This window comes from Schistocerca gregaria, chromosome 1 (genome assembly GCF_023897955.1).
Source record: "Schistocerca gregaria isolate iqSchGreg1 chromosome 1, iqSchGreg1.2, whole genome shotgun sequence".
Lineage (NCBI taxonomy): Eukaryota > Metazoa > Arthropoda > Insecta > Orthoptera > Acrididae > Schistocerca > Schistocerca gregaria.
This window is the reverse complement of record NC_064920.1, coordinates 138,961,146-138,982,920: the sequence shown is the minus strand read 5'-3', so window position 1 is coordinate 138,982,920 and position 21,775 is coordinate 138,961,146. Positions and strand designations below refer to the sequence as shown.

The 21,775-nt window shown below is 43.3% G+C and overlaps 1 protein-coding gene across 1 annotated transcript in view; it reads right to left on the bottom strand.

Annotated features, from left to right (window-relative positions):
- LOC126334722 (glutamate receptor ionotropic, delta-2-like) overlaps positions 1–21,775 on the bottom strand; it is a 78,228-nt gene that overhangs the window by 23,470 nt on the left and 32,983 nt on the right. Inside the window, exons 5-6 of the mRNA XM_049997297.1 lie at positions 10,513–10,712; positions 1,360–1,607 (exon numbers count right to left, since the gene is read on the bottom strand). Of these exons, the coding sequence (XP_049853254.1) occupies positions 1,360–1,607; positions 10,513–10,712 (448 nt within the window). The remainder of the gene's footprint in view (positions 1–1,359; positions 1,608–10,512; positions 10,713–21,775) is intronic.

Below are 21,775 nucleotides of genomic sequence, written 5' to 3'. Positions count from 1 at the left end.
TTTCTCATACACAAACAGCAGTTGACCGGCGTTGCCTCGTTAAACTTTGTTGTGATGCCTCGTGTAAGACGAAGAATAGCGTACCATCACGTCTCCGACTTTGATAAAGGTCAGATTGTAGCCTATCGTAATTGTGGTTTATCGTATCGCGACATTGCTGCTCGCGTTGGTCAAGATCCAATGACTGTTAGCAGAATATGGCATCGGTGGCTTCAGGAGGGTAATACGCAACGCCGTGATGGATCCCAACGGCCTCGTATCACTAGCAGTCGAGTGGCAGGCATCTTATCCGCATGGCTGTAACGGATCGTGCAGCCACGTCTCGATCCGTGAGTCAACAGATGGGGACGTTTGAAAGACAACAACCATCTGCACGAACAGTTCGACGACGTCTGCAGCAGCATGGACTATCAGCTCGGAGACCATGTCTGTGGTTACCGTTGAAGCTGCATCACAGACAGGAGCGCCTGCGATGGTGTACTCAACGACGAACCTGGGTGCACGAATGGCAAAAAGTGATTTTTTCGGATGAATCCAGGTTCTGTTTACAGCATCATGATGGTCACATCCGTGTTTGGCGACATCGCGGTGAACGCACATTGGAAGCGTGTATTGGTCATCGCCATACCAGCGCATCCGGCGTGATGGTATGGGGTGCCACTGGTTACAAGTCTCGGTCACCTCTTAGTCGAATTGACGGCGTTTTGAACAGTAGACGTTACATTTCAGACGTTTTACGACCAGTGGCTCTACCCTTCTTTTGATCCCTGCGATATCCTCCATTTTAGCAGGATAATTCACAACCGCATGTTGCAGGTACTGTACGGGCCTTTCTGGATACAGAAATTGTTCGACTGTTGCCCTGGCCAGCACATTCTCCAGATCTCTCTCCAATTGAAAACGTCTGGTCAATGGTGGCCGAGCAACTGGCTCATCGCCGCAATACGCCAGCCACTACTCTTGATGAACTGTGATATCATGTTGAAGCTGCACGAGCAGCTATACCTGTACACGCCATCCAAGCTGTGTTTGACTCAATGCCCAGGCGTATCAAGGCCGTTGTTACAGCCAGAGGTGGTTGTTCTGGGTACTGATTTTTCAGGACCTATGTACCCAAATTGGGTGAAAATGTAATCACATGTGAGTTCCAGTATAATATATTTGTCCAATGAATACCCGTTTATCGTCTGCATTTCCTCATGGTGTAGCAACTTAGAACAGTAGCCAGTAGTGTATATTAATGTAACCAGGAACGACAATGGAATATGATGAAGATGTAGAAAAATTTCGATTTTTCTATCATTCACAAGTAGTGCCCAGTAGGTTATCATTCAGCAAGCGAAGTAGGCTAGCTCGTACCTCGAAGTACTCCTGGACGTTGCTCAGGTTCTCGAGGCCGAACGCGAGCGGGCTGTGCACGAGGTCTACCTTGGTGTTGATGGTGCGAGGCGGCGGCAGCAGGAGTGACGTCACGATGGCGGCCGAGTAGTGCGTGTCCAGCAGCAGCGCCGACAGCACGCTGCACAGCAGCAGCAGCCGCCAGCTCGCCCATCGCGCGGGCACCGCCGCGCCTGCGCACACGCGTCGCTGCCACTGGCTCGCCAGCTCTACACGCACCCCACACTTTGCGCACGTTCCGCAGTCAGATGGACGGAACGCTTAGTGAGTGGTTTAGGGAAAATATATATGTACAAAACTTAAGTTAATAACTCGAACTTTCACGCATTAGATTAGATAGACATGAATATCCGAACATAGTGGAATGCATACCATTCCTAGGCAGAATAAGGGAAAAGTTATGGTCATTCATTTTTTCCAGACCCTTTGCAAGCCTCGGAGAAATGCCTTGTTTCATAGCCTTGAACGTCCAGAAACTCGGCAGGGTTATTGGCACAAACTCACCTTTCTTGTAAAATAGCTTTACCAGCAGCGTGCGGTCTTTAATGGACACATGAGGATCTCGGAGACAAATTGACGAACATACGTGTCCCAAAGGACAATGACATCTACTGGTCAAATTTTGTATTTTTTTTCTACGACGTTTCCCCCGGCGCCAAGAATATTCTGTTCAAACTTGACTTTATTCAGAGCAGTGGTCCTCTTTCGACTGCGTTTTGAAACTGGAACTTTAATTATGGACACCTTGTACCCTGCTGGCCATTCAAATTGCGACACCACGAAGATAATCTGCTACAGACGCGAAATTTAATCGACGCGAAGAATATGCAGTGATAAGCAAATGATTAGCTTTTCAGAGCATTCACACAAGGTTGGCACCAGTGGCAACACCTACAACGTGCTGACATGAGGAAAGTTTCCAACCGATTTCTCATACACAAAAAGCAGTTGACCGGCGTTGCCTGGTGAATCGTTGTTGCGATGCGCCGTGTAAGAACAAGAATTGTGTTCCATCACGTCTCCGACTTTGATAAAGGTCAGATTGTAGCCTATCGTGATTGTGGTTCATCGTATCGCGACATTGCTGCTCGCGTTGGTGGAGATCCAATAGCAGATAGCAGAATATAGAATCGGTGCGTTCAGAAGTGTAATACGGAACGCCGTGATGGATCCCAACGGCCTCTTATCACTAGTAGTAGAGATTATAGGCATATTATCCGCATGGCTGTAAGGGATCGTGCAGTCACGTCTCGATCCCTGAGTCAACAGATGTGGACGTTTGCAAGACAACAACCATCTGTACGAACAGTTCGACGACGTTTGCAGCAGCATGGACTATCAGCTTGGAGACCATGGCTACAGTTGCCCTTGACGCTGCAATACTGACAGGAGCACCTGCGATGGTGTATTCAACGACGAACCTGGGTGCACGAATGGCAAAACGTCATTTTTCGGATGAATCCAGGTTCTGTCTATAGCATCATCATGGTCGCCTTCGTCTGGCGACATGGCGGTGAACCCACATTGCAAGCGTGTGTTCGTCATCGCCATACTGGCTTATCACCCAGCGTGGTGGTATGGGTTGCCATTGTTTACACGTCTGTGTCAACTCTTGTTCGCATTCACGGCACTTCGAACAGTGGACGTTACATTTCAGATGTGTTACGACTCGTGGCTCTACCCTTCATTCGATCCCTGCGAAACGCTACATTTCAGCAGGATAATGTACGACCGCATCTTGCAGGTCTTGTAGGGGCCTTTCTGGATACAGAAAATGTTCGGCTGCTGCCCTGGCCAGCACATTCTCCAGAACTCTCACCAACTGGAAACGTCTGGTCAATGGTGGCCGAGCAACTGGTTTGTCACAATACGCCAGTCACTACTCTTAATGAACTGTGGTATCGTGTTGAAGCTGCAAGGGCAGCTGTACCTGTACATGCCATCCAGGCTCTGTTTGACTCAATGCCCAGTGGTATCAAGGCCGTTATTATGGCCAGAGGTGGTTGTTCTGGGTATTGATTTTTCAGGACCTATTCACCCAAATTGCGTGAAAATGTAATCACATGCCAGTTCTAGTATAATACACTTGTCCAATGAATACCCGTTTATCATCTACGTTTATTTTTGATGTAGCAATTTTAATGGCCAGTAGTGTATTTACAGGTGCATTCAGCAACATACAGTGGGGTGGAAAAAGTCATCGCATCGGACCTTCTCTCACGTCAGCATAGTACACCAGCTCGTCGTGGTACAGACCCAACAAATAGTTGCAATTCCCCTGCAGAAATACTGAGCCATGCTGCCTCTACATCCGTCCGTAATTGCGAAAATGTTGCACAAAGTGACCTCTACATTATGCCCCATACATGTTCGATGGAATTCTCGTTGGGCGATATGGGTGGTCAAATCATTCACTCGAACTGTCTAGAAAGTTCATCAAACCAATCGCGAACAGTTGTGGGCTGGTGAAACATCGCATTGCCATCCATAAAAACTCCATTGTTGTTTGGGAACGTACAATGCAAACTGTTACTGATTTGTTTGACTGATGGGGATGCTAAGTGCTATACCACCCTACTGCACTCCCCTGAGTTAAGCCCTCGTGATTCCAGCTCGATTTCTAAACTGAAGGAAACACTTCGCGGCATTCGCTTCAGAACTGCTAAAAATTCGTCGGGCAATAGACTGCGCCGCTCGAATTGTCAACACAACTGGTACTGCTAAGAGTATCCTACGACTTCCACATCGCTGGCAACGGGTTATACACAATGCTGGTGACTACTTTGCAACAAGTATGTATTTTGTACGAGCTGTAAATAAATAGCTGTCACTATTACAGTTCCAACCCTCATGTTTACAGCCAGTTGCTCACGCTCGTAATTTCTTTCACATTAACACACGTGATAATTCAATCTTTGCAGACTTATCCACATCAGATAATCATGAGATAAAACTAATTGCATTACTGTGATATGGTGGTAGGAATCATGTCAGACGAAATGTAGTCGGCCTCGATACATTATTTTCTTTGGTTGTTTGTTTCCCTTTCGCATAATACGTTGAGCTAGATATTTGGATTCAGGTTCAGTGTACTTCATCAGTTTAGTATCTGTTCAAGCCACGTCTTGTTTTCTGACAAGAATTGAGTCAGAGCATAGAGCATGAGATATTAATTCACTTCCTCATACTATTACTTGTGGCACTGAGAGGAATTACGTAGTATCAATCCCCTCTGTCCCAATCGCTTATTTCATTTCAGTGATTGTATCATTGACTTACAGGCCAACGCTCCTACTCAAGTGCTCTAACTGCTTACTCTGCTACACATTGCCGCAGAAGGACTAAACGTGCATCTAGATGTAATGTGGCATAGCTCACCCTTACGCATTCTGTTAGTTTATTTGTGATACCTCACGTGAGACAGATATCAAAATTTTAGTATATTTAAATACTAACGGATTTATGTTCTTTGTGACCCGTTTACTTTATATTTCAGACTGTGGGTGTATAATGTCTGTCCTGAGTTGCTCTAATTTTTGTACGTCTGTCTGTTTTCTGACCTCAGAGCCTGTCTCCTGTCTTGATTTGCAGTCCTGAGATAGCGGTCGACATGTCATAGCACATTGATGGCTGAATCCTGTATTTCACTACTTGTATATACAGTTTATATTTTTATCTCTTTATATTTTTTTTACGTGGATGGTTTTTTTTTGCTACATTATTTATTGAAAGAAAGAAGTGGATTACTATTCTATCATACATTTATTACTACACCCCCGATTACGCAAGACTAATTAGATGCCTGATTCATGCTTGTCCAGAGGCCATTGTCAACGCTTTTCTCTTTTCCTATTCCACTCCGTCGTGTATCCTGATTTACTTACTTGCTGCCTTTGTTGAGGACTTTTACAAAAGAAAAATGTATTGCCTCTTATTTTATTACAATAGGCCGTTTTTAATGAGATTGTAACCTAATGTTTATAGATCCGCGGTTATTTTAAAATAACAAGATATTTTATTCGTGTTAGGGCGTAAGCCCCTGTCTTATATTTCATTACATTTAAAATTCACCCGTAAGCCATTTCAAGGCAGCTATTGTTAATGAGGAAAATAAGGTACTGCACGTAACATGACTCGGATCTATTGTAGCGTAGACAGATAAACAATGATTTACGAAAAATGTGATATTTGATTGTAATTAGTAATTATTCACTCCAGGTGTTCATTGCTCTCCCTCACAACGAGGAAGATGGGAAGCTGTGTCTGATCTTGAAGATGTTTGGGAAACTCCCAAACTCTCTGTGTGCTGTATTTCAAGAAACTGAGAGACTGGCCATAGATACTAAAGAGTAGATGGTGCAGGTAGTGTGGTTGTCCGTTAGGTTGGAAGAGCAGGCTAGGGCCTTACTAACTGCTGATTATACGTTGTTTCAGGTTGTCTGTCTTTTAGCCCATGGAAGGTTAAGAAGGGTAATTAGTGAGGTCTTGTGCAAAAATGAGTAGTGTGAGGAATGAGTTGATTAACAGGCATTGCTACCGACTACAAGGCTCGAGTGAAACACACGTGCGTTAAATTGAGCATGTTAGAACAGCAGTTTCGGCCTCGTGTCTACAGCGGATGGAAGCGAAGATGGTTAGCAAATTCTGGAAGGAATATCACGAGAAGATTTGTCTCGACTTATTTTTGTTGCTAAACTAGTGAGCTTCCAGGATCTCGATGAAGTCATATGAATCATCGACAGTTTCAGATTCAGAGATGAGAGGCGTATAGTTAGGCAAGATAGGACCGAGTCACTGAACGTAGGGGGAGTTCCACCCCAGGGAGTGTCTCAGGGGGGAGTGTCTGAAAGAAAATATTATATTAGAGGAGTAATCTTCCTGGTCTTTCAGTACGAAATAACAGGGTCCCAAGAGGTAGGACCAGACAAAGTTGACGCCAGTGGAGGATAGCGAAGCGAAACGATTTGCAAGAGCTATTGAAAAGTTGCAGTGAAGTAAAGCAATGTCACACGTTTTCTTACCCCTGTGTGTGCAAGCGTGAATAAAGAACCAGAGTGTATGATAGTGGATTCAGGTAGTAATGTCCTCTTTTTAGAGAGGAGATGGTATCAACGGTTGCTCCATGTTAGTAATTTACCGCAATGAAGCAAAGATCATGTTGCATGTAGCCGGCAAGATGAGAATTAGATTAGGCTTCCAGGGGTTCACATAACCAACTGAATTTATTGTGATGGATGGGACTGTTAGGTTGCGATTTCTTATGGAGAACAGGGTGTATTCTGGATTATCAAATAAGAGTTTTGTGTTTACAGTTCAGCCATAAAGAAGCTGCAGATTTTGTAAGCGTAGCTCTCCGGGACAGTTGTATAACATGGAAGAAGAAGAGTCACCGTTTAATGAAGCTCACTTAAGAAAGGAGTAAGCGAATAAGCTGGTATAGATATTGAGTGAATTCCTAGAAGTTCTAACAGGAAAGCTGGGGGTAACGAGTGAAATACAATATGAGATACATTTAGCCGTTGAGGTCCCTGTATAGCAGTCACCATGCATATTGTCTCCCCCTAAGGTGTGCGATTTGAGGAAACTAATTGGTCAGCAGCTGCCTGACGGTCTTACAAGGCTGTCATTGTCCCCGTAAGGAAGGAGAGACCGACGGGCCGTTTGGATGTCGGCTTTTAGATTTCAGGTTAAACGTATTAAGGGCACTGAAAACGTAATTCCTGATGCACTGAACTGAATGTTCCAATAGGAATCCAGAAGTTCGGATACCCCACAGGAGGATGAGGGGGGTGTGTGTGCGTCGAAGGTCTTGGGAGAAACTGAGGGCTTCTTTGGCTACTTATCAGAAAAACAGCAGGGTTAAAAACGACTGGCAAAAATTTAACAACAGATTAATAGAGGACCTGAAGCCGCCAGACATTGTCCTGGCCGGGCGAGATGGCCGAGCAATTCTAGGAGCTACAGTCTGGGCCCGCGCGACCGCTACCATCGCAGGTTCGAATCCTGCCTCGGGCATGGATGTGTGTGATGTCCTTAGGTTAGTTAGGTTTCAGTAGTCCTAAGTTCTAGGGGACTGATGACCTCAGAAGTCCGATAGTGCTCAGAGCCATTTCAACCATTTGAACCATTGTCTCTGGAAGGATCTCTTGTACTATAAGACATACTAGGATAATAAGGACAAGATATTTTTCGCTACAGAATTAAATCAGCCAGTGTGTAAATACTATCACAATTTACCACGTGGGGGACATTTGAAAATAGATAAGACCTTGATGAAAATCAAGGGTCACTTAACATGGCCAAATCCTTACTGTGGTTTAAGGAAGCTCATGGAAGGGTACAGGGGATGCAACATAGCAAAACCGTACCCAAATTCTGGAACAGGGAAGCTTATTTCGAGTGGAGAACATCTCTTGGATAAAGTATTAATAGATTTTTTAGGCCCTCTGCCTTAATCTAAGCAAGGTATCTGCTACCTCTTGGTCGTAGTGGGCACTTTCACGCCGTTAGTATGGCTGACTGCTATTACACACCACAGCCCACGAGTCTATCAAATATTTAAGCAAGATAATTGCGGTATTTGGAGCGCGGAAGACCCTTATTAGTGACAGTGCTGCAGCATTTGTATCCTGCCAATACAAAAGACTTCTATTTAATAGTGCAGTTTCTCATGTCACAACCATTCCGTATCATCTTCAGGCTTGCTTTGCTGAGATGTTGAAAAGCAATTGAAAACCAAGCATAACTACATATAATGGGAACTCACAAACCAAGTGGGATGAGTGACAGGATTGGATTAGCTTTGCGTTTGAAACAACAGTGAATGGGTGCCGTGGTACTACACACTTCAAAATAATGTTCACGTTTCAAGTTAACTCTCTGTTATCAAATTTATGTTCCATAAACGATCTTTTACATGAAGTTAACAATTACGTGATCATTTGGAGGAAATGGAATGCCGCAAGAAAGAACATATTCCTGGCGCACTGGAGAGTAGCAGACCAGTACAATAAGGGCAGGCGACCCGTTAAACTGAAAATGGAGGATGAAGTTTCCTTAAGGAATTCCTGGGCTGAGAGTAAGGGAAAGCTGAAATACTGAACACCTTTTTCCAAAGAGAAAGACCGCACTGCAGTTCCTTCTCTAAATCCTCGCACAAACGAAAAAATGGCTGACATCGAAATAAGTGTCCAAGGAATAGAAAAGCAACTGGAATCACTCAACAGGGGAAGTCCACTGGACCTGACGGAATACCAATTCGATTCTACACGGAGTACGCGAAAGAATTTGCCCCCCTTCTAACAGCAGTGTACCGCAGGCCCCTAGAGGAGCGGAAGGTTCCAAATGGTTGGAAAAGAGCACAGGTAGTCCCAGTCTTCAAGAAGGGTCGTCGAGCAATCTGGAAACCCAGAATCTACTCTGTAGGAATCAACATGGATTCCGGAAACAGCGATCATGTGAGAACCAACTCGCTTTATTTGTTCATGAGACCCAGAAAATATTAGATACAGGCTCCCAGGTGGATGCCGTTTTCCTTGACTTCCGGAGGTCGTTCGATACAGTTCCGCACTGTCGCCTTATAACCAAAGTAAGAGCCTAAGGAATACCAGACCAGCTGTTTGGCTCGATTGAAGAGTTTTTAGCAAACAGAACACAGCACGTTGTTCTCAATGGATAAACGTCTACAGACGTTAAAGTAACCTCTGGCGTGCAACAGGGGAGTGTTATGGGACCATTGCTTTTCACAATATATATAAATGACCTAGTAGATAGTGTCGGAAGTTCCATGCTGCTTTTCGCGGATGATGCTGTAGTATACAGAGACGTTGCAGCATTAGAAAGTAGCAGCGAAATACAGGAAGATCTGCAGCGGACAGGCACTTGGTGCAGGGAGTGGCAACTGACCCTTAACAGAGACAAATGTAATGTATTGCGCATACTAAGAAAGAAGGATCTTTTATTGTATGACTATATGGTAGCGGAACAAACATTGGTAGCAGTTACTTCTGTAAAATATCTGGGAGTATGCGTACGGAACGATTTGAAGTGGAATTATCATATAAAATGAATTGTTGGTAAGGCGGGTACCAGGTTGAGATTCATTGGGAAAGTCCTTAGAAAATGTAGTCCATCAACAAAGGAGGTGGCTTAGAAAACACTCGTTCGACCTGTACTTGAGTATTGCTCATCAGTGTGGGATCCGTACCAGGTCGGGTTGACGGAGGAGATAGAGAAGATCCAAAGAAGAGACGCGCGTTTCGTCACAGAGTTATTTGGTTAGTGTGATAGCGTTACGGAGATGTTTAGCAAACTCAAGTGGCAGACTCTGCAAGAGAAGCGCTCTGCATCGCGGTGTAGCTTGCTGTCCAGGTTTCGAGAGCGTGCGTTTCTGGATGAGGTATCGAATATATTGCTTCCCCCTACTTATACCTCCCGAGGAGATCACGATTGTAAAATTAGAGAGATTTGAGCGTGCACGGAGGTTTCCGGCAGTCGTTCTTCCAGCGAACCATCCGCGACTGGAACAGAAAAGGGAGGTAATGACAGTGGCACGTAAAGTGCCCTCCGCCATACACCGTTGGGTGGCTTGCGGAGTATAAATGTAGATGTAGATGTAGAGGCTAACCAGAAAAACGCTATCCTGCTTTGTGATGCCTTGCGAGATTGTTAAGTGACTATCTTCCAGAAGTTGTCTGATTTCAGTATCACGCCAACAGCAAGGTGGTGAGAATTCATCTGAGCCAACTCAGGGAGTCAGGACGGTGTGATGCTGGCGATTGGTTAAGAAGTTTCTCCCTGAAGGCCCCTCCCCACTATGTTTTCTTTAAGGAGGGGAGGACTGAGCCGATTAAGCTTGTGGCAAGTAAGAGACATTTGCTCTTGATAGGTCGATGGACCTTCAGATGTTGTTGCCAAGGGCAGGTGGAAGATGGGGGATATAGAGGTATACGTGTACTGATAGTACTGTGGAGTGACAGTGCTCTTCGAGTGGTGAAAAGTTACAGTGCTTTGGTGTGGAAGCAGTGTGGAAACGAAGTCTGCACGTGATGAGAAACAGTCTTATGTTCCTATGCCTGACGCCGGTGAGCGGCTGTAGAGGGCGCCCCTACTCACTTTGCAGAGTGATGGCAGAGAAGACGAAGAGCATGGCGCAGCTCCAGCTGCCGTCGCTGTGCACCCAGTTGACCAGTCTGGCAGCGAGCAGCACCAGCAGGAAGGTCAGGCCGCAGCACGCCCACAACGACGCCCTGAACGGCTTGAACAGCGCCCCGTATATGCCCACGATCTTCGGGTGCCGGAACATGATCTTCGAACTGAAACATACTCACAGTGCATGTCCCATAGAGGTACCACCTTGTGTCGCAGTGCAGGACAAATCATTAGCTTCCTATTAGTGGCTCTTCTTGTAAACAAAAAACAAACTAAGTGAACATATGAGGTTACAAATATTTTCACAATTATACCTCATTGTTGTTGTTGCTGTGGTTTCAGTCTGAAGACTGGTTTGGTGCAGCTGTCCATGCTACTCTATCCTGAGCAAGCATCCTCATGTCACTGTATCCTATATCCTTCTGAATCTGCTTACTGTTGTCATCTGTTGATTTCCCTCTACGATTTTTACGCCCACACTCCCTCCAATACTAAATTAGTAATCCTTTGGTGTCTCGGAATGTGTCCCGTCAGCTGATCCCTTCTTCTAATCAGGTTGCACTCAAATCTTTTTTCTCATCAGTTATATTCACTACCTCTCATTAGTTACGTGATCTACCCATTTAATCTTCAGCACTCTTCTGCAGCACCAAATTCCAAAAGCTTCTATTCTCTTCTTGACTAAACTCTTTCACTTTCTTACGTGGCTACACTGCAGACAAATGTCTTCAAAAAAGACTTCCTAATACAAATTTGTTTTAGATGTTAACAAATCTCTCTTCTTTAGATACACTTGCCTTGCCAATCTACATTTTATATGTTCTCTACTTCGGTCATCATGAGTTATTTTGCTGCCCACATAGCAAAACTCAACTACTACTTCAAATGTCTCATTTTCTAATCTAGTTCCACCAGCATCACATGATTTGATCCTACCAGGTTGCTTTTGGTGATGTTCATCTAATGTCCTCCTTTCAAAGACACTGTCCATTCCGTTTAGCTGCTCTTCCAAGTCATTTGCTGTCTCTGAGAGTATTAAAATGTCTTCGGCAAACCTCAAAGTTTTTATTTCTTCTTACTGAAGTTTAACTCCTACTCCAAATTTTTCTTTGAGGTTATAAATACCCTTATGCTCCCTGTATTTTATCCCTGATACCTTGAGAGTTTCAAAGAGAGGATGCCAGTCAACAGTGTCAAAAGCTTTCTCTAATTCTACAAATGTTGTAAACGTAGGTTTGTCTTTCCTTAAACCCATCTCCTAAAGTAAATCGTAGGGGCAGAATCGCTTCGCGTGTTCCTACATTTCTCCTAATTCCAAACTGACATCCCCCAGATCGGATTCTAACAGTCTTTCCATTCTTCCGTAAAGAAGTCGTGTTACTATTTTGTAACCATGTCTTACTAGTTCGGTAATTCCACACATGTCGGCATCTCCTTTCTCTAGAATTGCAATTATTACATTCTTCCTTAACTCTAAGTGTATTTCGCCTGTCTCATACAACCTGTGCACGAGATGGAACGATTTTGTCATGCTTGGCTCTCACAAGGCAATCAGTAGTTCTGATGGAATGTCGTGTATTCACAGGGCTTTGTTTCAGTGCCCTGTCAAATTACTTAGGTAGTGTCATACCTCCAATCTCATCCTCATCTACGTCCTCGTTCCTTTCTGTAATATCGCTTTCAAGTTCATCTCCCTTGCATAGACCCTCTATATACTTCTTTCAACTTTCAGCTTTCCCTTTTTTGTTTAGGACTGATTTTCCTTTTGAGCTCTTGATGTTCAGACAGTTGCTTCTTTTTTCTCCGAAGGCCTCTTTAATTTTTTTGTTGGCTATATCTATCTTTCCCCTACTGAAATAAGCTCCCAAATCCTTACATTTGTCCTCTAGCGCCGACCGCGGTGGTCTCGCGGTTGTAGACGCGCAGTTCGGAACCGTGCGACTGCTGCGGTCGCAGGTTCGAATCCTGCCTCGGGCATGCATGTGTGTGATGTCCTTAGGTTAGTTAGGTTCAAGTAGTTCTAGGTTCTAGGGGACTAATGACCACAGCAGTTGACTCCCATAGTGCTCAGAGCCATTTGAACCATTTTTTTGTCCTCTAGCCGTTCCTACTTTGCCATTTTGTACTTCCTGCCAGTCTTATTCCTTAGATGTTTGTATTCCCCTTCATATGTTTCATTGGCTGCAGTTTAAATTTTTTCGTTTCACCATTTAAGTTCAGTATCTCTTGTGTTTCTGCTAGGCCTTATCTTTTTACCTATTGTATCATGTGTTGCCTTCACTATTTTATGACTTGATGCTACCCATTCGTCTTCTACTGCCTTCCTTTCCCCTGTTCTAGTCATCCGTTGAATAAATCTCCCTCTGAAATTTCAACAGCTTCACATTATGTTAACCTATACATGTCCCTTCTCCTTAATTTCGTACTTTTTTACTATTTCTTCAGCTTTAATCTACAGTTCACAACCAATTTTCTGTGATCAGAGTCCACATATGCTCCTCTAAATGTCTTACAATTTAAAATCTGGTTCCGAAATCTCTGTCTTACCTTTATATAATCAATCTGAAACCTTCTTGTGTCTGTGGGTCTGCTTCACATACACATCCTTTCATGATTCTTAAATGGTCTGCAATGATTAAATCATGCTCTGTGCAGAGTTCTACCAGGCGGCTTCCTCTTTCGTTCTTTTCTCCCAGTCCACTTTCACATATTATTTTTCCTTCTCTTCATTTTCCTCTACTATCGAATTCCACTCCTGAATCACAATTAAACTTTCGTCTACATTAACTATAAAATAATTTCTTTTATCTTGTCAAACATTTCTTCAATCGTTTCATCACCTCATACATGGAAGAAAATAGAAATTTTGATCTGTTTTAACTTAAGCATCGAAACTAAAAGTTCACCTCAAAGCCAGTTGTAATCATCATCATCATCATTTAAGACTGATTATGCCTTTCAGCGTTCAGTCTGGAGCATAGTCCCCCTTATAAAATTCCTACATGATCCCCTATTCAGTGATAACATTGGTGCCTCTTCTGATGTTAAACCTATTACTCCAAAATCATTCTTAACCGAATCCAGGTACGTTCTCCTTGGTCTGCCCCGACTCCTCCTACCCTCTACTGCTGAACCCACGAGCCTCCTGGGTAACCTTGCTTCTCCCATGCGTGTAACATGACCCCACCATCTAAGCCTGTTCGCTGTGACTGCTACATCTATAGAGTTCATTCCCAGTTTTTCTTTGATTTCCTCATTCTGCACACCCTCCTGCCATTGTTCCCATCTACTAGTACCTGCAATCATCCTAGCTACTTTCATATCCGTAACCTCGACCTTATTGATAAGGTAATCTGAATCCACCCAGCTTTCGCTCCCATACAACAAAGTTGCTCGAAAGATTGAACGGTGCACAGATAACTTAGTCTTGGTACTGACTTCCTTCTTGCAGAAGAGAGTAGATGGTAGCTGAGCGCTCACTGCATTAACTTTGCTGCACCTCGCTTCCAGTTCTTTCACTATGTTGCCATCCTGTGAGAATATGCATCTTAAGTACTTGAAACCGTCCACCGGTTCTAACTTTGTTCCTCCTATTTGGCACTCAATCCGTTTATATCTCTTTCCCACTGACATAACTTTTGTTTTGCAGATGCTAATCTTCATACCATAGCCCTTACATTTCTGATCTAGCTCTGAAATATTACTTTGCAAACTTTCAATAGAATCTGCCATCACAACTAAGATATCCGCATATGACTTTTTGTGTTCACCTATCTTAATCTCACCCAGCCAGTCTATTGTTTTCAACATATGTTCCATAAATAATATGAACAACAGTGGAGACAGGTTGCAGCCTTGCCTTACCCCTGAAACTACTCTGAACCATGAACTCACTTTACCATCAACTCTAACTGCTGCCTGACTATTCATGTAAAGACCTTTAATTCCTTGCAAAAGTTTTCCTCCTATTCCATAATCTCGTAGAACAGACAATAACTTCCTCCTAGGAACCCGGTCATATGCCTTTTCTAGATCTATAAAGCATAGATACAATTCCATGTTCCACTCATAACAAGTCTCCATTATTTGCCGTAAGCTAAAGACCTGGTCCTGACAACCTCTTGTAAGTTGTAAGTTGCAGGTTATTTGGCATCCTGAATATGCCTCCCTGGTACAACTAACTCGCCTGCTCGTCGTGTATTACTCAGCGTGGTTCATGGCAAGACGGTGATAGCCGGCCGGGTGGCCGAGCGGTTCTAGGCGCTACAGTCCTGAACCGCGCGACCGCCACGGTCGCAGGTTCGAATCCTGCCTCGGGTATGGATGTGTGTGATGTCCTTAGGTATAAGAGTTGTAAGTTCTAGGGGACTGGTGACCTCACACGTTAAGTCCCATAGTGCTCAGAGCCTTCTGAACCATTTGAGATGGTAATAACACAGCAACAAACGGCATACTAAGACCTCCATTTCACTAAGTGCAAAAAGAAATAATGGTTCAAATGGTTCTGAGCACTATGGGACTTAACTTCTGAGGTCATCAGTCCCCTAGAACTTGGAACTACTTAGACCTAACTAACTTAAGGACATCACACATATCCATGACCAAGGCAGGATTCGAACGGGCGACAGTAGAGGTCGCGCGGTCCCAGACTGTGGCGCCTAGAACCTTTTGGCCACGCCGGCCGGCTCAGGAAGTGCAATTCAGTTACAATCGTGCGGAATAGTTTTTAGCACAGTGTACAGCACTGCATCTCCTACAGTGCAAGTGGCATATGGATCTCACATTGCACCATTGGCCCACAAGGTCACCTGATATCAGGGCTTGTAAATTTTTCGTTCGATTTGTGTAACTAAGTCTATGTGCCTCCTCTTGCAGCAGCTTTGAGAGACTGTACGGCTGCATAGCAACAGACGTTAACTTAGTAACTCCAACCTTCCAACAAACACACAGAAAAACTTTAGCTACTTTCCAGATGTCGCATTGAGGGCTCATTAAATATTTCTGAAACGTAAATGAAATGTCTGATCCTGAACCTAAAAGCAAAATCTATCGCAAAGTCATATTTGCACGCATGTAAAATATGTATAGTAAAATTGGACGTTAATTTTTACAATGAAATGTTTTAGTCCTGTATGTAAATTGAAACTGAAGACATGTTTTGGTATACATTTACGTGCAAGATATACTATTGTGAAATCATTTGAGTCCTTTTGAAACATTGTGTATATCTGTCATTCCCACTACTTCGAATCTTAATGCAGCACTTACAGAGAAAAAACTGCAGACAATAATGGGACAAAACAGAACACTTTTCGACTAGACACATATAATCTATGACAAAAAATTTTGTCAGAATCTGTTCGAAACAACATTCATGAAGCAGCGGAATATAAGAGAGAATAGTTAGTGTGATATCTCCCTGAGAACTACACTTATAAAATGTTTTGAAAGTGTTTTCATTACATCTTTTGTCTTATGTTCAGTACAAATTTTTCATATTACTTTAAGCTAACTTCCCAATGGGTAAGAGACTTAAAATTTAATATGTAGCTGAGAACTGGATCACAACACAGTATTAACCAGCTTTCTTGTAGGTCTTTTTGGCAGGGGTAGAGATTGGGGTGTCTTAACTTGGTAACACCTGACATCTAGGCTGCCCTGCGTGACTGCCATGTTTTGTGAGTAGTATCGGAATGTGCTTCAAGAAGTGTATGTCCAGACAATGTTGTCCGAGCAGGGAGCTGGGTAGGAGGGGATGGAGAAAGGCAGGGAGGAGGGGGAAATGGACAGGTGGAGCTGGGAAGATGAGATGGACAGAGAGATACAGGAAGTGGAAGAGATGGACAGAGAGAGGAGGTAGAGAGCAGGATGAGAGAACAGGCAAGAAAGGGTGATGGGCAGAGAGACGTGATGGGAGAGGTGTTTATAATGATGGGTGGGTGGGGGGGGCAAAGAGAGGAGATGGAGATAAATGTGGAGTGGGAAGTGGGAGATGGTCAGAGAGAAGGGTAGGAGGCAATGAAAAAAGAAAGGAGGATAGAGACATAGTGAGGGGTAGGGGAGAGATGGTGGAAAGATAATGAAGAGATGGGCACAGAGAGGGGGCTGGAGGAGATGAGCAGAGGGGAGGGAGAAGGAAATAGATAAAGAGAGGGCATAGAAGTATGTGAAGAGAGAGAGAGGGGGGTAGAAAGAAAATGATAGAGAGTGGAAGGACGGGCAAGTAGCCAAAGAGGGAGGGGAAGAGGAAATGGAGAGCTGTGTGAGAAGGTGATGGGGTGACAGGGGGGAGAAGGAGACAGATGGAGAGAGAGGGAGGAAATGGACAGAAGGAGATGGGGGAGAAGGCGATGGACAGAGAAAGAGAGGAGGGGGAGATGACCAGAGAGAGATAGAAGACAGTTAACAAGGGAAGAGCGAAAAATAGAGTGGGAAGGAGAAGATGGACAGAGAGGGGAGGAGGAGATGGACAGACAGGGCAGGGAAAAAAGGAGAGAGCAAGAGAGAGAGAGAAAGAGAGAGATGTGCAATGTGACATACACATTCAAGAGAAAAGCAACTGGTATAAAATAGTATTGAAATAAAAATGTTACAAAAATCATATAAAATTAATTTTCCTTGCTTCTTTATTTTATTTCTACGAAAATAGCAATTAAACAAATTGGCATATTATTAGAAGAAAACTACACAACTAGTCTATTTCAGATATGATCAAGTGAAGTGACACTGAAATAAACCTGTAATTTAACATACTCTCATAATCTCCTCAAAATGTTTCAAATCAAATGAGAAATCCACACACGTAAGTCTAAACAGCAGAAAATAATTAAGTGAAATTGAATTTACAACACATGTTGTTTGAAAATGAATATCCAAATTTTAAGGATTTGTAGCATATATACGTTCCGCTTGGATCGTAAATAATACATCAAATAAAAGAGCAACTCGAACACTTTTTCTTACAAGTGTTCAATATGAGCACCATTCACCACATGGCTCACATGGAGTCGATACGTGCCGACTTTGCAAACGAAATGTTACTTGATGACGATGAAGATTTTTTGCATCGTGTCGTCTTCAGTGATGGATCGAAACTTCGTCTAAGTGGAAGTGTGAACACACGTAACGTGCTCTTCTGGTAATCAGAAAATCCCAACGATATTGTACAGTTGTAACGAGACTGTCCTGGCGAAAAATTTATGGGCTTTTCTTTTCCAGTGAAGTGTAACTGCCGTGTGGCAAGATGGTGTGCCGCTGCACTCGCATAGCGTCAGTACCCTGTTGGTTAAACGACGTTGTAGCCGACTGCGGGACTATCTGCAAGACGCTGGATGACAGAACTCGATTTTCATGGGTCCACGTTGACACTATTTGACGCTATGTGATTCTAACGTTGGGAATTCATAAAGGGTCATGTGTACGTACTTCCGCTACCAGCTGATCTACCCGAATTAAGAAACAGGATTGAAGCACCTGTTGCAGGAATTACTCCGGACACACTGATCTAGGTTTGGGCAGATCTCGCCTATCAGCTCGATGTGTGCTATGTGTCGAACGGTCCTCACACTGAACACTAAAGCAAACAGTTCGGTTGCTCTTTCATTTGATGTATTATTTACAATCGTAAGTTGTCTGTAATAAATGCTACAAAGCCTTAAGACCCGGATATTAGATTTAAAACACTCTGCATAACAAGATATAAATCGGACTAAAAAGTATACAATATTTCTCATTGCCGCATACTGCTTCCTAACCCCGCGCAAATAGGCCTGAAAATTTGTGTATGTGAATTTTTGACAGCTATGAAAATACTTACAAGATTAAAAACGACAAACGTGGGATGAATGCAATAGATGATAGTCAGGAGATGAACTACTCATGCATCAGTTATGTGCTGTATGTACTCCACGTTTTTGTATGAAATTTGGAAAGTTTTTCATAGCAGTTACAAATTCATAATCACACATTTTCATTACTGTCTGTGTAGGATTAGGAATGTGTATGGGACTAGGAAAAATTATTTTATGCTTTTTAACCCTACTGAAAAACGTGCTATATTAAAAAATATTTTTATTTGATTATTTATTACGTAAGGATGTAGACGCTTATCTCACTAGGCGTAAGATAGATACTGCCTACAGGAAAATTAAAGAGACCTTTGGAGAAAAGAGGACCACTTGTATGAATATTAAGAGCTCAGATGGAAACCCAGTTCTAAGCAAAGAAGGGAAAGCATAAAGGTGGAAGGAGTATATAAAGGGTCTATACAAGGGCGATGTACTTGAGGACAATATTATGGAAATGGAAGAGGAGATGAAATGGGAGATACGATACTGCGTGAAGAGTTTGACAGAGCACTGAAAGACCTGAGTCGAAACAAGGCCCCCGGAGTAGATAACATTCCATTGTAACTACTGAAGGCCTTGGGAGAGCCAGTCCTGACAAAACTCTACCATCTTGTGAGCAAGATGTACGAGACAGGCGAAATACCCTCAGACTTCAAGAAGAATATAATAATTCCAATCCCAAAGAAAGCAGGTGTTGACAGATGTGAAAATTACCGAACAATCAGTTTAATAAGTCACAGCTGCAAAATACTAACGCGAATTCTTTACAGGCGAATGGAAAAACTGGTAGATGCCGACCTCGGGGAGGATCAGTTTGGATTCCGTCGAAATGTTGGAACACGTGAGGCAATACTGACCCTACGAATTATCTTAGAAGCTAGATTAAGGAAGAGCAAACCTCCATTTCTAGCATTTGTAGACTTAGAGAAAGCTTTTGACAATGTTGACTGGAATACTCTCTTTCAAATTCTGAAGGTGGCAGGGGTAAAATACAGAGAGCGAAAGGCTATTTACAATTTGTACAGAAACCAGATGGCAGTTAAAAGAGTCAAGGGACATGAAAGGGAAGCAGAGGTTGGAAAGGGAGTGAGACAGGGCTGTAGTCTCTCCCCGATGTTATTCAATCTGTATATTGAGCAAGCAGAGAAGGAAACAAAAGAAAAATTCGGTGTAGGTATTAAAGTCCATGGAGAAGAAATAAAAACTTTGAGGTTCGCCGATGACATCGTAATTCTGTCAGAGACAGCAAAGGACTTGGAAGAGTAGTTGAACGGAATGGATAGTGTGTTGAAAGGAGGATATGAGATGACCATCAACAAAAGCAAAACGAGGATAATGGAATGTAGTCGAATTAAGTCGGGTGATGCTGAAGGAAATAGATTAGGAAGTGAGACACTTAAAGCAATAAAGGAGTTTTGCTATTTGGGGAGAAAAATAATTGATAATGGTCGAAGTAGGGAGAACATAAAATGTAGACTGGCAATGGCAAGGAAAGCGTTTCTGAAGAAGAGAAGTTTGTTAACATCGAGTATAGATTTAAGTGTCAGGAAGTAATTTCTGAAAGTATTTGTATGGAGTGTAGCCATTTATGGAAGTGAATCATGGGCGATAAATAGTTTGGAGAAGAAGAGAATAGAAGCTTTCAAAATGTGGTGCTACAGAAGAATGCTCAAGATTAGATGGGTAGATCACATAACTAATGAGGAAGTATTGAATTGGATTGGGGAGAAAAGAAGTTTGTGGCACAACTTGACCAGAAGAAGGGATCGGTTGGTAGGACATGTTCTGAGGCATCAAGGGATCACCAATTTCGTATTGGAGGGCAGCGTGGAGGGTAAAAATCGTAGAGGGAGACCAAGAGATGACTACACTAAGCAGATTGAGAAGGATGTAGGTTGCAGTAGGTACTGGGAGATGAAGAAGCCTGCACAGGATAGAGTAGCATGGAGAGCTGCATCAAACCAGTCTTAGGACTGAAGACCACAACAACAACAATAACAACATTTTGCAATACGGCAGGCCCTCTGGCCTCTTCATAGACTTATTAAGGGCCACCAAACCAGACTACCTCGCATTTCTAAAATCTGAATTTGCATACATGCAAATTAGTGTCATTTCGGAACCACACTACACTGTGACGAAAAGAAGGTAATCGGATGTCATGTACCAGCGTGTACGTGGTTGGCAGTAGGATGCATGCATATCAAAATTCTCTCATTTCACGCTGGAGGCGAGCGGTAACTTGGCAGAGAGAAGGCCAGGATGCCGGAAGAACATCCGGTAACGGGCATTACGGACGGAGTCACTTTCGGTAGCTAGTGGTTTCTTCTCTCGATTTCGGGTGACAGGGAGTCTAAACGAATTTTGTTGCAAATCCATAATTGAAGAAAGCTTTGTCAATCGGGAACGACTGGCCGAGTTCTGACACAGCGCAGAAGCCGCACACAGGGTGAGGGCGGGAAGAGAATTTGAGTAATTGGTGGTTCCTGGCCGCCTAACAAGTCGGTTGCGTTCTCTGCCGCCCTTGCTTCAGAGTAATCTCATTCGCAGACTCATTTGTCCGACCACCTGGACAAACAGAGCTCCGTACTTGGATCGATCTCCTAGGCGGAGGTGACAACGAGTAGCAGCCGACGTCAGCACGGCGCATTCCGCAGCTCCGGCCTGTAGAGTTTCAGCAGATTTTTCAGCCGCCCAGAATTCAAGGTAAGGTTTCTCAGCGATTTCATCCATAGAGACACTTCGCCTCCTTAATTGATATCGAGGCACTACATCTGATTACCCTCTTGTTTAGCGATATTATACATTTCACCTGTTGTCTTTGCTCCCCCTTCCTCCAGTAAAGAAGCACACTAGATTCCGTGCAGTGTCACTTGTACAAGGTCTTGCCGACACCTCTATCAGATATGGACCATTTACATGTTTTGTTTCGGTTCATATACCTGATTGTTCCTTGTACAAATTCATGATCAATCCTGTGTTTCATGAAAAGAAAAGAATGCAGGTGTAATATTTTAATGATGGCATTTATCTGCTAAACATTCATACTCAGCAGAATCCGTTCCCGTCATCATTTTTGGGAGGGAAAGTTTGAGAATTTAATTTAGTGAACAAATTACATGAAAGGCTAAACACCCTACGTACGATTTATATCAGGGAAATTATTACACTGCATTACACACCATGTGCAGATTCAATATACACCCACTTGGGTGTGATTTACATAACAATCGGGATTCCGCCCTCTAACTTGCATACTGTGACTGGGCTGTCCATACTTTTCTTATGTTTCAGATGGTGAGATCTTTTAGTTTACGCAAATTCGTGTTTTACACTTTATTTAACAAACAACAAGTAACGAAGTTGCACGTTCTGGCGCG